The following is a 14,384-nucleotide window of genomic DNA, read 5'->3' as shown; positions in this document are numbered from 1 at the left end:
TGGGACACAATGAACGACGCTCAAGAAACTTCAACCCAAAGTGACACCAAGTCAAGTTGCTGACTGCATAAAGACATACAGAGCATTACAGAGCTACAGGTGATTGAAATGGAACAATACATGGTAATATATTAATTTACTGTCTGAACACGGGCTTTATTCTGGATGAGCAGCCTGTGTATTATGGAAGAAACCAAAGGAGAATATGCTATTGTTTTGCTAATAGTATTTTGCATCATATCACACCAGTAAATGAAGACATGTCTTGTACATATCAGGGGATTCTAAACACGAAAAAAAAGGTATGAAATGATGCTCTCAAACAAACAGGACAGATATCATATTTACATCCAACTTTGAATATATATATATACTGTGCTTATGAATTCCAAGAGGGAAGGTGTTGTGAAGGCACAATGGTTGTTATTGGTAGAAGAGGAAGAAAAGATTTACTGAGCTTGTTTGTATTTGTACAGTGCAATCAATGACCAACAATGGATCATCTGAATAGATCATAGTGTGTGTGTGTGCGTGCGTGCATGTGTGTGTGTTACGGAGCTTAATCAATAAGGCACCCTCCACTCTCAGTGTAAGAACATCTAGAATATCTCAAGTTATTTCTCAACTTAGATCGGGGAGGGGGGTACTGCAAATCATTTCCATTTTTTTGAAGTGTAGCAGCAAAAAAACAAACACTGACCTTGTATTTTCAATAACCTAATATCTTAATAACCCCTCACTCTGAACTGTTTTACATATAGCATCTTCTAAATCTATACAAAGGGAGGAACCCCCCCAATCATCTTATATATCTGACTCTACACAAGAGAATAGCCAAGTTATACAGTACTCTTTTAAATAGTTGTTTCCCTCTTTTTAGTATTAAAATATATACTCATAAATTTATATATTCTTAAAACAAGACCTTATTTTTAATATCTTTACAAATAAATCCTCTTGTCTGTGTGAGGTCTATGTACAGATCAAAGAGAAAGGGCTGGGTATTGGAGGCAGCCAGAGAAGGATTCCAGACATAGGGGCAGGGTGGGGTAGCAGGGTGTCTAGCAATCTTTGGCTGCCTGGATCCATGGGCCACCTGGAACACACAAGCAAGGAAGAAAGAAAACTGTGAGAACCATTGTTGAACACCAGTCATAGCTGCGCACACAGACATATTCACAGACAGCTGACCTGGGACCACCAGAATGTTAATGTGAAAATGTTCTAATATTTCCTAATGTTGATCTACCATAAAATGAATGTCCAAGTATGTAAAAGTGTGTTTAAGTTTCAGTGTTAGACTCACCTTGTGCCTGGTTTGCCTGATAGTGGTTCTGTATAGATTCCAGGTCTTGAAGCTCCAAGGATTCACGCTTGGAAGATTGGGGAGCTTTCCCACAAGATTGTGAAGTCCTCTTAGTGTCCTCAAAACAGTCTGATTCACTGTCCTCGTAACCCTCATGCATGTAACCCTGGTAGGCCCCCGGCAAGCTGGGGTGCACCGCCACAGTCACCGAGGCCGTGGCCGTAACCATGGTAGTAACAGCACTACTGGGCACGGTACCGCCATTATAGGCCGGCATCTTAGTCCTGTTCTGATGAGGCCCTTTGTGTGTCTGAGACCTGGGACCACAGTGATTAGTCCTCCCAGGACCTTGGGTCCTGTCACTGGGTAAATGTTGCCTCCTGGGTCCCTGGTCAGAATTGCAATCATGTTTGTTATCCCACTGCTTGAGTTGAGAGCTGACCGAGTTAACCGCATTCGGAGAAGATTCATTTAAGAGTTCTTTCTGAAGAGTTACAGATTGGTTCCCTTTGAACGGTTTCACCACCTGGAAGAGCAGAACAATAACAGACATGATTAGAATCATGATATTAATTGTTAATAACAATGTATTGCACATCATACTGTATTTGGGCTGTATTATGTATGAAGTAGCAATTAATACCGGGGTGCTTTCATACCGTGAGCTTGGGGAAGCTGGGGTTCTTGCTGGCCTCCAGCAGTATGTGGGAGGTAGGAGGGGTGATGTAAGGACTGCGGTCACAGTACTTGTACTCCTCCCCTATCCCTGACGTGGTAGTCGTCTCAGAGTAGCACTCAGACTCAGAGGACTCTGAGAAGGCCTGTTGTCGCGGGCTGAGTGGGCCGTGTCCCGCGTAGTAGCCGTGGTGGGTCATGGGAGGGGAGAGGGGCTCCGGCGACAGGCAGCTGCCATTATCGGACGGGGTGACCTCCGGGGGTGGGCCCATGAGGGAGAGCAGCACGGGTAGCAGCACCAGTCCATTCAGGATCCCCAGCACGGTCAGGATAGCCAGCACCGCAAAGAAGTACCTGGAACACAACCAACACAGAGAGAACATTTAGTCACCAAGGCTCCTTCTGAATGGGAATAAGCGGGGCCACCAGCACTCAGCCACATTAGTAAACAGGCGACACGAGGACACACTGGAAGGGAGGACACTGCAGAGCTGGGGGGGGGGGTAGAATCAGACCACCCTCTCTCAAGCCCTATGTTTGGCCCCATTTCCTTCTCTTTCCCTCCCCTCCCCTGCATTTCCTCTCTCCCTCTGTCCGTCCCTCTCTACTACTGGCAACTTGACAAGTTGGAAGAAAATTCCTGGGCTCCATCTTCTCCGTCTGCGAGCCCTCATCTATCACCACAGCACTGCCACTTCCTGAAAATATGTGTTTACATTAGCCAGCAGATCCTACACGTCAGAAACGCCAGGGCCCTCCCTCCCCTCCCTGTCTCACTGCAGGCTAGGGGAGAAGAAGTGTCCCCCTTCTGGCCTCCGAGCCGCTGCTGCCGCTAATGTAATTTTCTCTTCAACAACTTAATATCTGAAGTCAATGAGCTCCAATTTCACCGTGGCGAGGGCAAGGCACCTCTGTGTTTATACTGGGCTGGCCAGTGGAGCCTGCCTGCTCTTCCTGCCTGCTCTTCCTGCCTGCCTATGTCAGCCACATCACATCACACCTCACAGACCCTACATGAGAGAGATAAACAAAGGCCTGTTGGGTGGATGAGTCTCACTCAGCGCTACTACTACTACTATCTTGTTTTGTATTGAACATTACTACTGTTGGTCAGTGTGTGGAGTGGGTCACAATTGGTAGTAGAGATACATGTAGTGTATATACAGTCAGTGTCCCTTTGTGATGAGAACAGAGAGGAAACTACTCTGTCTAGTATCTGAAGGGAACCAGAGTGGATGGGAAGCTGCTCTGGAAAGAAATGTGTGTTTGTGTGTTAAGGGCAGGGGGTAAATCAGACTCTCAACATGCTCCAACTAAAACATCCTTTGATGCTCGTAGTACTGTTAAGAGCCTTCACTTTGTCTCTCTTGGAGTTGTATGGAGCTGTTGTGTTGGTTCCTAGCTCTGCCCTAAATGATTGCGTGGTGAAGGGTGCTCTGTAATGGGCCACAGAGCTGTGAGGTTGCCTGGGTCTCTGTGAGCCTCTCTGTGCTCTGAGGAAGGGCTGAGGTTGCCACAAGAAAGAGTGTATGAGAAAATTAGAGAGGACTCCACTTAAACGCTAACAGAAAACAGAGGGCTCAGATCTTTTAACTGCGGTCCAGACTTAAGTAAGAAAAATAGAGTGGATTATGAAAAACAAGAACAAGGATAATAGCATTCTGGAACTTTCATTCATCCCCGCCTGAATCTACCACTCCGGCTTTGCTGGTGTCACACCTCAGAAGGGAAGGTGACTTTTAAGTTTGGTATCGAGCGTATCTTTATTTTCTCTGCACCTCATGCTCCCCTTGTGCCTTCCCATTTACTCTTCCACTCTCCCTGTGTCTGTCTCTTTAACAAGGCTAATGGAGTCGGCTCTGTTTTACTCTGGGAAGTCAACTTAACTTGCTATGACAAAATACTTCACCAAACATTTCAGTTCAGTCTTCTCAGCTATGACCATGCCTCACTTCAAAAAGACACACAAATGTGACTGGTCACTTCTTATGCCCTTGAAAATAGTTTCAAATGAAAACACACACGCCCTAAGGAAGAGTAGAAAACCAGATGAAACAGAAACAACCATTAGCGTTCACCTCTAGTTAACGTTCAACTCGTTAGATAGAGCCACTCACTATAACTATCCTGCGTCCGTGAAAAGTCAAGAAAAAAAAGTAACGTGTTTATTTTACTACGTCAACATTCAGAAAGTGGAGCTTGATTTATTTACGGGGTAAAAAAGAGACCCTTTAACTACCCACGTTCCCAGTTGGGTTAGACCTCCAAAGAAGACATAGTGTTAGGAATTCTGTTGTTTATAGAAACTGTAATCTTTTCCATTTGGAGTCGGGGGTTGGAAGGTTTGGCTTCTTTGGATAGGGGCAGCTGAGCTCGCTGGCCTATTTATTCAGCGTACCCCCGCCAGGAGATGTTTACAACAACGTATTTATGCTACTCCCCAGTGAGAGGGACGGCTCTGCTCTGCTACATCTAAACAGGACCTCCTAGTGTGAATGCCGTCCTCGTGCTGCCTGCTAGCCCACCGCCACAACGCACACAGTTAGCTCTCCAACCAACCTCCCAAGCTCCACCACTCTCCTAGAACCACCTACCCTCCTCCTCCTCCTCCTCCTCCTCCTCCTCCTAACAACTCTCTATTCCCAACTCCTCTTTCTTTCCCACCCTGTTGTTCTTGTCCTTCCTCCTCTCCTCTTTTTTTCCCTCTCTCCCTTTTTTGGTGGAAAAAGGATCCTTTCCAGTTCCTCCATGTCGCTTGACAAAAACAGAATGAGAATGCTTGGAGCGGTTCTGCCAAAAAGCCACCCTGAACATATTTATATTTTCAATGTGCTGCCCTGCAATTTTTATGTCATGGGCCTGTTTGAGGCCTGTTTGAGGCTGCTCTCAAGGCTGTGGTTTGGTTCCAGCTGAGGCCAGATTCAGCTGAAAAACATTGCTATTTGCTTTTTTCCACTGAAGCATTTTAGCAGTGAAAAAAGAACCCTCCAACAGAAGCCAGAAGCCTTGGTTGGGGGTGAGGGTGGTGGTGGGTGGTTGGAGGTGGTGGTGGTGACTACCGGTAGGGGTACCACTGACCAGCTCAAACCCAGGCTTTTTTTTATTGTGGTGCCCTATTTGGGCAGAATTTTTTTCAGCCGGATGATTGGAAAGTTTACAGATTCCTTATGAGAATGGTATGTGTGTGTATGTTTGCGCTCATGTTTGCGTGTATGTGTGCGTGTGCGTGTGTGTGTGTGTGTGTGTGTGTGTGTGTGTGTGTGTGTGTGTGCGTGCGTGCGTGCGTGTGTGTGTGTGTGCGTGTGTGTGTGTGCTCATATGTGCGGTGTGTGCGAGTCCCCACCACTCAGTGGGTAGTAGAACATGTCCATGTTTATGAGCAGCTGTTCCACACCCTTGATGTTTTCTCCATTTGTTGTGCTGTGAGGGTGGGGCCACTAGACCGCTGGGCGGTGAGGGAGGCCTGCAGGCAGCAGCACAAAGGACTGACAGACAGTGCCAGGTGGGGGGGGGACCGCATTCCCACCTGCATACACCGCTGTGGCCCCCCACCCACCCTGGCTCCCTCCCCCAGGCGGAAACAGACTACTGTCTCCATGCATCCGCCCCCTCTGCCTACCCCTCAGCAGCATAAACACAACACTAGCACTTCCTCCGTAAGGCGACATATGGAATACTGGGGGGAATCTGCCCAGGAGGAATTAGAGTCTCTCACACTCACCTCAGGATGAAGTCAAACTCGGAGCCAGCCAGCATTAGGACCCCCAGCAAAGTAGAGATGGCCCCGTCAATCACAGGGGCAAACATGTGCTCCAGGGCCACCGCAGAACGCCTGTTCCTATTCCCTACGGCCGTCAGAAAGGCCTGGGGACAAGAGAGGACAGAGGCAGAGGGTTAGGGTCAGGCTGTCCAGAACAGACTCATGGGAAAAAAGTAGTGGCTCGTGGCGACATCATCATTCCATCCATGGTAGTAGTGTGTCTCTACTTTTTATCTTCATTGACTTTCTCCTAGTTTGTCCATAGAGTGAGGGAGGAAAAATCCTTACCAAAATCAAATCAAATCAATGTTTATTGGTCACATACACACATTTGCAGATGTTATCACAGGTGCAGCGAAATGCTTACCAGTGCGATATGGACGGTGAATTCGACGCCGATGCCTACGGAGGCGATGAGGATGACCACTGGGATGGCACTGAGTTTGATGCCGATCAGGCCCATGATACCGAAGAGCTCCACCGTCATCATAGCCAGGATGAAGACCTGAGTAGAGGAACACGAGTTGATTAGACACTGCCTAAAACTCTGGAGTCACAATGAAACACATCCATTAAAGAGTAGGTAAAAATGTTAGAGAGATATCATTTTCACAGCATGTCTTGCACCCACAACCTTCAGTGCCTATTTCCATGATTCTATTAAGTAAGAGTTAAGTCTTACCCAACAGAATATTTGACCCTACATTTGGGAGGATCTCACTGTCATCTGCATGACATCAAATTACACTCAGGCCCTAGTCCCACTCTCCTTAGCCCTCTTCCTCACCCTCCCGGGCTGCTCCCTCTCTCGGGGTTATATTCCCCTATTTTTTAACAAGATAGAGAGAGAGGACTTTGAAAATCCTTAGCCTCGTGAACCTTTGATGCTGGCAGGGGTCCCAATTTGGTCACGGTTAAATTGGAAATGATAAAACTCTGTTTTATTGCATGGCCACATATAGGCAGTGAAACTATAGAGGCTAAAGCTTGAAGAGAGACAATGTGACTGTGCACATGTAGGCTTGAAAGGACCCCCCCCCCCCTCTCTCTCTCTTTCTCTCTCTCGCTGAAGATTGTGCCGTCTGTCTTTCAGTAGGACTGACTACTTAAATAGAGAAGTTAAATACATTCCAATTCCAACTGAAACTTGTGCCACACTGACTGAATTGTGCCACTACAGCCCCAATGGTCGGTCACGAGAGTCACCCTTCAGTGCGGTCTGACCAGGCGGGCGGCCCAGGGACCCTCCCCTCACCACCAGGCTTTGTGAAATGTTTCCCAGCCGCTGAGTTGACAGGCCGTCTCCCTCCCAGGCCTGATGGATGGGTTTAGCAGGCCAAGGTCGCGACTGGGCAGATCCGTCCTGTCCCCAATTTTTGACAAAGGGAGCTGGAGGTAAAGTCTTCAGGAGAGCTCCTTTGCATTTCCTTTTCTAAACCCAGCCAGAACAGATTAGAATGACAAAGGCCTGGGGGGTGTGAGCAGCACCCTCTGGCCAACACGCCAAGGGCCCTCCCCAGAGATGGGGCCTCCGCTCCCTCTGTGGCAGGGTTATTGAGCTGTGCTGAGGGAGGGAAGCCTGGGAGGAGGAGGAGGAGTAGGAGGAGAAAGAGGAGAAGGAGAAAGAGAAGGAGAGGGGGGCTGAGCTGATGGGACTTACAATGATGCCAGCGGTCCAGGGGTTGAGCAGGAGGATGGCACAGACCAGGAAGGTGCAGGCTAGCACCACGCTGACCGCCAGGAGGAACCAGTGTCGCAGGCCGATGTACTGCTCCCAGAACAGGAAGGGGTACCCGTTGGGGTAGTTGAGCACGCCTTTACGGGTGAACTCCTCGCAGATGGTGCGCACACTCTCAATACCCTCGATGAAGTCGGATGCCTGCCTCAGGCCGTTCAGGTAGAAGGGGAACTGGGCAAACTCCAGGGGCTCTGCGGCAGGGACTGCAATACACCACGAGAGGTTAGACCATATGACCTTGGCTCATGGTAGAAACTTCATTAAAAAAGGTGCATTTTCATGTGAATTCAAAGAGAGGCCTAGTGGGAGACTTACTGCGCAGGTTCTCTCCGGTGGTGTCGTACTTGTCATGGATCCACTCACGGGGGTGAGGGTAGAAGTTCCCCTGAGAGGCAGCATAGCCCAGAGGGTCGTTGCTCACCCACACAGTCAGGTAGATATAGAAGACGTCTGGGTGAATTAGACCGTCGTCATCCACCAGACGACGCGAAGTCAGCTTTTAGACATATAGAGAGGGACTGGGGTTAGCATTCTCAGTAGCAGGACTGGGACTATACCATCTAATATATTCAAGCTACATTTAACCTTTATTTAACCAGGAAGTCCCATTGAGGTCAGAAAACCTTTTCCCCAAGGGAGACCTGGGGAACAGAGTTCTATCGAACGCAGTAGGAGCATGGTACTGTGACTATGCACACCTGGTTGTAGTTGAAGGGGTCCTTCTTGGAGCCGGTCTGGATGAGCAGCTTGTAGGCCAGAACACCATCCTCGGTGCCGTTACGGTAGTTATCCCAGGTGATCCTGCCTGCCTCCCAGTCTGCATCAAAGGCAGCCTGCAGTCCTAGAGGAGAGAGAACACAGGAGAGCACAGGGTTAGACCGATCTGATCCACCACCACATTCTCATGTTTATTATATTATACAGCTGACAGGGCCACAACATAAGCTGAGATGTTTGGAGCACTATGCCAGGAGTTATACTTTAGAGTAGTGAAAACATGATGGTACGTTTAGAATGAGTCATCTACGTAAAATGAGACGTTTTACAGAGTGTTCTGAACATTAACCTCCTACAAAACCACACACAAACACATCCAGAAACACGCATCTCTGTTCCTAATATGTCTGTGGGCTGAATAAACTAACCAGCAAAGCCTTTCGTGTTTTCTAAATGACAAAGTCTGGCGGCAGTTAAAAACCAGTTTCGACAGCCTTTCTCTAATTACAGGGAGAACCTGACTAGAAAGGAAATAGCATGGAAGGACAGCCTGGGAGGAGTGGAAGAGAGAGAGAGAGTCTTTTATGTCACTCCAGTTCTCAATCGATTGAAGAGTTCAGTTTCTGATGTTTTGGATTGTCGAGCTTGGTTACCCGCGGCCCACCCTCGATTCGCCTCATAGCTTAATACTTCCTCATGACTAGTCTAGGACCTCCAAAATATTTTAGCCAGAGGGAAGAGGCCAAAAGGTGAGGGAGATAACCTCTGGCCTTTCTTCTACATCATCTAGCCTCCAGCCCTGCTGGATGGGGGTGAACTTTCACCGCTGCAGGCTTTCGCTCACCTCCTATTCACCTCCCATCCTCCACCCTCGTCCTTACACTGAAGATAAACATCAAAAACCAACCTCTCCCTCTAATGACCCTGACATCACTACATCGCTATACCCCCAGGGCAAGAATCCACAAACAGAGTTCCTTTTCAAACACACTGACTGACTAGGCCTAATAACAGAATCACTACGGGGCTTCTGGAATGAAATAAAACAAGGTCTCCTTTAGGCAACCTGTATTTACCTCTTAGCCAGTCCTGAAAATAGTGCAGCCACATCCGGGGTAGCTGCTGGTCACTGTCCCTCACCACGTACTTGACCGAGGTGAAGGAGTTGTGCAGCTGGATAAGGAGATGCTGGGAGCGGGGGTAGTCAAAGCCGTCCATGGTCACCAGGTACATGTTGTAGAAAGAGAAGTATTTGAACTGGGCGTTGATGAAGTCGTACTCCTTGGTGTCGCGGGGCACAATGTCGGTCAGGTAGAGTCCGTCATGGACCATGGTGGTTCCGTACAGGCTGAGCCCCAGCAGAGCCACGAAGAGGACCACGACCACCACCTTGCTCTCTGGCTTCAGGAGGAGAGGAGCGTACTTGTCCCGGGCGAAGCTTGACAGGTTCCAGCGGAAGAAGGGGAGAGGAACACACTCCCTGGCCTCCTTGGACTCGTCCATCTGGGCCAGGAGGTCCCGGGTGGAGCTGGAGGGGGTGAAGAGCTGGGAGCCGTAGGGGTCGGTGGGGGAAGGGTGAGCGGGGGAGGTGGCCACCACCACAGATGGAGGGCTGGTGGAGATCTGGGAGGTGGGGGGCAGGATGGTGACTATGTGCTGGCCCGCAGCGTCACACTGGGTGAAAGCCTGGACGGTGGTGGTGATCTGGGTGCTGGTGGTGATGGTGGAGCCTGTGTAGGTCGTTGTAGTCTGGGCGCCAGGCGCGTGGCTATGGGTGGTGTTGTCGTTGGCATCGGAGAACTCCTGGGGTTGGATCTGGATGACCCGGGAGGAGCAGGGGCTGTAGAAGCAACACAGGATGTCCAGACGTTTGACCTCCCGACGGTGCAGGTCCAAACTCAGGATGGCCGGGAAGATAAGAAGCACCATGGCGAAGTTGAACACCACAATAATGGCCGCCTAGGGAGAGAGATAGAAAGAGAGGGGGAAGGAGGGGGAGAAAGAAAGGAGAGAGAGAAATACTGTTTAGGAGAGGGGCCAACCCTGTTCACGACATCGCTCCACGCCGCCACCCGACTCCACAGCTGCCGCTTGAGCTCCACAAAAAAAGGGCTCTACATTCAAGCTCCCTTGCTGTTTTAGTGCCTCGGATTCAGTCCCAGAAAGAAAAAAAAGCGCTCCCTAAATCACCAGCGAAAATAGTCAACAAGCCAGGGAACTGAGGTAAAGGAAAGGGGACTCGCAAGGCTGCTGCTGCTGCTCTCTCTGCGAGTCTGTGCAGGACCCCTCCTACCTCCCTACTCTACCGCCCTGGGGCTGACATTATAGTCGGTATGGTTTCACTGCACCACGGACCACCCAGGGGGAGGCGGGTAGATCACAGAGCTAGAGGCTGACGGCCCAGTGATATACTGATCCACTCCTCCTCTGATTATTTCCCCCCTGCCCTCCCCACTTGAGAGAGAGAGAGGGGGGGGAGCCTGTCCTGGCACTGTAGGTGCAGTGAGCAATAAAAAGAGGAAGAGAAAAGAACAAAGATCCCCCTCTGAATAAATGTCACTTCTGAAAAGTTTTTCTTTCTCTTTGTGGCAGAGGCCTGCGGCCCACTGGTGTGTGTGTGTGTTTCCCTCGGTGTGTGTGTGTGTGTTTCCCTTGGTGTGTGTGCCTGGCACTACTGGTTCCATGGCAGAGCTAGGCAGTGTAAACACAGTGAGGCATACAGCACAGTCTAGTACCTGCAGAGAGAAGGCGCGCAATGCTGGGATGGGGACCAGGGCTGCCATGAAGAAGGCGATCATGTTGTTGATGGAGGTGAGCGCCACGCTGGTGCCAGTCCTCCTCAGGCAGTCCCCCGTCCTCTCCTGCAGGGACAAAACACAGCCAACAGTTAATACCAGACACGCCAGAGAATATAAGTAACTGTTGTCGTTCTAACTAACATAGCTAAGCATGCATCACAGATGGCACCCTATTCCCTATATACTGCACTACATTTGACCAGAACCCTGGCTGGTCAAAAGTAGTACACTATATAGGGAAAAGGGTATCTCTCTTTTGGGACAGAGACTAAGTACCAGGTTACAGTGGGTCAACAGGTGATTGAACTAGGGGACTTGGGGAAGGGAAGGTAGCTAGCTTACCTTAAAGGGGATGTTGATGCCAGTTTCAGTGAAGGAGTGGGCCAGAAGGAACATGTCATCCACACCGATCCCCAGAGCCAGGAAGGGGAGAACCTGTGTGGTGGCAGCGTTAAAGGACAGGCCCAGCAGAGAGCACAGCCCCAGGCCAGCTGCCACAGACAGAGCCACCAGGAGCACGCCAGCCAGCCCCACGGCCCCCTGGGACTTGGCACAGTCCCAACGGAGCATGGTCGCACAGGCGTAGGCCAGCTAGATTAAGACGAGAGAGAAGAGAGAGGGTGAGAGTTTGAACTTTGAACTCAGCACAGGAAAAAAGGAATCAGTATAGAACCACTGACATCTATGATGAACCTACAGTAGCGAGAGTAGGTTACTACTACTTACCATGAGCAGGTAGCCTCCAGCCACCCGGATGACACTGACATCAGAAAAGGACTTCATGATGTCGTTGAGGGTGGTGGTGGAGAAGGCGTGGATCTCTGAAGTGGAGTTCTGGGGGATACTGCCATGAGCCACCTGGAGGGAAAATAAAAGAACTTTATTTAAATACAGGTTAGGGGTCAAAAAGAGAATGTACAGTTTATTTAAAAAAAATATTACGTACGCCAGTAGTAGTGACCTAGTTTGGTTTGTGGCTCCTGAGGTCATGTCAGTTAACACTTAAATTCCTCCCCTGACATTCTTCTCCCATACAAACAATGTATTCTTCAAAGATGACGTCATATTTTAAATCAACAACACACAAACAAGATATGGCTGAGCTCCTATGAAGCTTGACAACTGAGGAATAATGACCACAGATGCCAGAGAGCAAAGGTCAGAGGGATCAAATGAGATCACATGGTCTCTCAAGCTACTCCATCAGCAACATGAATGGCCGACAACCTTAGGGGAACCCAACACCCTGCACTTTGTTTTTACAGTGACCATCCCCCTCTCCTCATCTCCCAATCTCTCTCTCCTCTCCTTCTCTCTCTTCTCTCCCTCTTTCTCTCATCTTCCTCTCTCTCCCCCCTCTCCCTCTCTCTCTCCTCTCCCTCTTTCTTCCTCTCCTGCGAGCTGGTATTGCTGGAGGCATGACCCCCCAGCCATTCAGTCAGCATGCTGGGTGTCAGCTATCACAAAAACAGCTTGTTCCTATAACTGGGAGTCTGTCAGTGGCCTCCTCGGAGGACTCCGTTTACTAGGCAGCTGAGGATTGATGGAATTCAGGCAGACGTTGCAGTCCCTGGGCCAAAGCCCCTCCTCTATGCATGTGGCAGGTAAACTGGATGACTCATACTTAAAAGGGGAAAAACAAGCCAACCCGAGGCCAACTTTAAGGACGCACTATGATTTGCTCTCTGATTTCTTATTTGCCGGCATATTACTCAAATGGGTCGAGACAGGTTGGTGAAAGGTGCAGGTGGCAAAGGCGGGGGAGCTAGGGGCCAGAAACATAGGCTCCGTCCCAAATGGAACCCTACGCCCTATAAAGTCCACTACTATTGACCAGGTATAGTGTGCTACTTAGTGCACTATTTTTGACCCATACATACCTCCACAAACTTCCTCTGCCAGGACTCCAGGATGGCGGTGGCCTTGTCCTCGTTCCAGTTGATGTCATGGATCTCATAGTCGTCCTTAAAGTGTTCGTAGAGCTGCTTGGGGCTCATCAGGAGAAACATGGTCTGGAGGGCCTCCGCACTGCAGGAGACAGAGAGAGAGACACAGTCAGATGCCTGCGGCCAAGTGAGCTCAAGCCACACACAGGAGTCATGTTCCCCCCATTCAGAACCCCCCCCCCCCCCAAATACTACAGAGGAACCTTAGGAGTCCTCCTGTCAAGAGACTCCTGTCTTGGCTGTCATAGATATTACATACTCTGATCTGTGGCATATAAACCCAAAGGTGGTTGTATACAGTGTAAGTGGGTGGAGAAGTCAGCTGTTGGATAGTGTTCTCAGGCTCTAACGCCTGAACGGGGGAAAGCAGGTGTCCTGCTGCCTTTCCACAGCGAGCACAGATGGCCCTGAAGGCGACTTGGCACCGATGTGGGAGTTCTGGGGTAAAAATGTGATTGAGATTACCGTAAATCAAATCATGGAATAAAGTCTGTGGCTTTAAAGGACTGTATCCCTTCCCTCCAGATTTGCCAGGGTCGTGATCCGGGCAGTGGCCCAACACTGTCACTCCATTCATACTTGTGCTGTGGTTTTAAATTAAATTGAAATGAAAGAAAGTATTCAGAATACTCAAAAGAACCCAGGAATCATGTCTCACACATACGGCAGTATATCAAGATGTTTTATAAATCCTGGTACACCCCTGTATTGTGAATTATTGTTGGTGTCCCCTTTTCCTTTCTCTGACTTAAAAGGACAGGCTACCTTTCTCCCACTCTCCTCCACAACAAATCTGTCCTTAGTTTATGTGGCTGTCCATCATGTTTAATTGGTCTGTCCTACGCAGGGGTCAGAGGAGGAAACGGATCCTGCTTCATGTGAGGCATTCCTCAGATGTGTGAGGTTATTAGGAGTCAGAGGCATTCCTCAGATGTGTGAGGTTATTAGGAGTCAGAGGCATTCCTCAGATGTGTGAGGTTATTAGGAGTCAGAGGCATTCCTCAGATGTGTGAGGTTATTAGGAGTCAGAGGCATTCCTCAGATGTGTGAGGTTATTAGGAGTCAGAGGCATTCCTCAGATGTGTGAGGTTATTAGGAGTCAGAGGCATTCCTCAGATGTGTGAGGTTATTAGGAGTCAGAGGCATTCCTCAGATGTGTGAGGTTCTTAGGAGTCAGAGGCATTCCTCAGTGCTAGCTAGGCCCTCACTACCCTCGCCCTCAATCTCCCCCTGTCCCCGGTGTACACCCCCTCCCGCTCTCACCTCTGCAAAGCATTCTGGGTGTCCTTGACCCGACCGCCCAGGATCAGCTCCTCCTGCCAGTGCATGAACTTTTTGGAGAAGCCGTGGCAACCGCCTTGGAGCTGCCCAGCAATGTCAGGACTCTGTGGAGGGAGGGAGACAGACAGGCAGAGCTAACAGTTAGCTTATTTAACAACCAGGC

The 14,384-nt window shown here is 49.5% G+C and overlaps 1 protein-coding gene across 1 annotated transcript in view; it reads right to left on the bottom strand.

Moving 5' to 3' along the window:
• Positions 1–14,384, bottom strand: part of LOC106569083 (protein patched homolog 1) — a 32,195-nt gene that overhangs the window by 2,081 nt on the left and 15,730 nt on the right. The window contains exons 7-20 of the mRNA XM_014140071.3: positions 14,204–14,325; positions 12,875–13,022; positions 11,721–11,852; positions 11,337–11,585; positions 10,932–11,057; positions 9,273–10,155; positions 8,178–8,320; positions 7,795–7,975; positions 7,402–7,682; positions 6,109–6,246; positions 5,703–5,845; positions 1,966–2,335; positions 1,307–1,832; positions 1–1,096 (exon numbers count right to left, since the gene is read on the bottom strand). The exon at positions 1–1,096 is cut by the window's left edge and continues 2,081 nt beyond it. Of these exons, the coding sequence (XP_013995546.1) occupies positions 1,062–1,096; positions 1,307–1,832; positions 1,966–2,335; positions 5,703–5,845; positions 6,109–6,246; positions 7,402–7,682; positions 7,795–7,975; positions 8,178–8,320; positions 9,273–10,155; positions 10,932–11,057; positions 11,337–11,585; positions 11,721–11,852; positions 12,875–13,022; positions 14,204–14,325 (3,477 nt within the window). The 3' untranslated portion in view covers positions 1–1,061. The remainder of the gene's footprint in view (positions 1,097–1,306; positions 1,833–1,965; positions 2,336–5,702; positions 5,846–6,108; positions 6,247–7,401; positions 7,683–7,794; positions 7,976–8,177; positions 8,321–9,272; positions 10,156–10,931; positions 11,058–11,336; positions 11,586–11,720; positions 11,853–12,874; positions 13,023–14,203; positions 14,326–14,384) is intronic.

The sequence above is a fragment of the Salmo salar genome, chromosome 14 (genome assembly GCF_965601325.2).
Source record: "Salmo salar chromosome 14, fSalSal1, whole genome shotgun sequence".
Classification (NCBI taxonomy): domain Eukaryota; kingdom Metazoa; phylum Chordata; class Actinopteri; order Salmoniformes; family Salmonidae; genus Salmo; species Salmo salar.
Note: the sequence above shows the minus strand (reverse complement) of the source record. Positions and strands in the feature narration are given on the sequence as shown.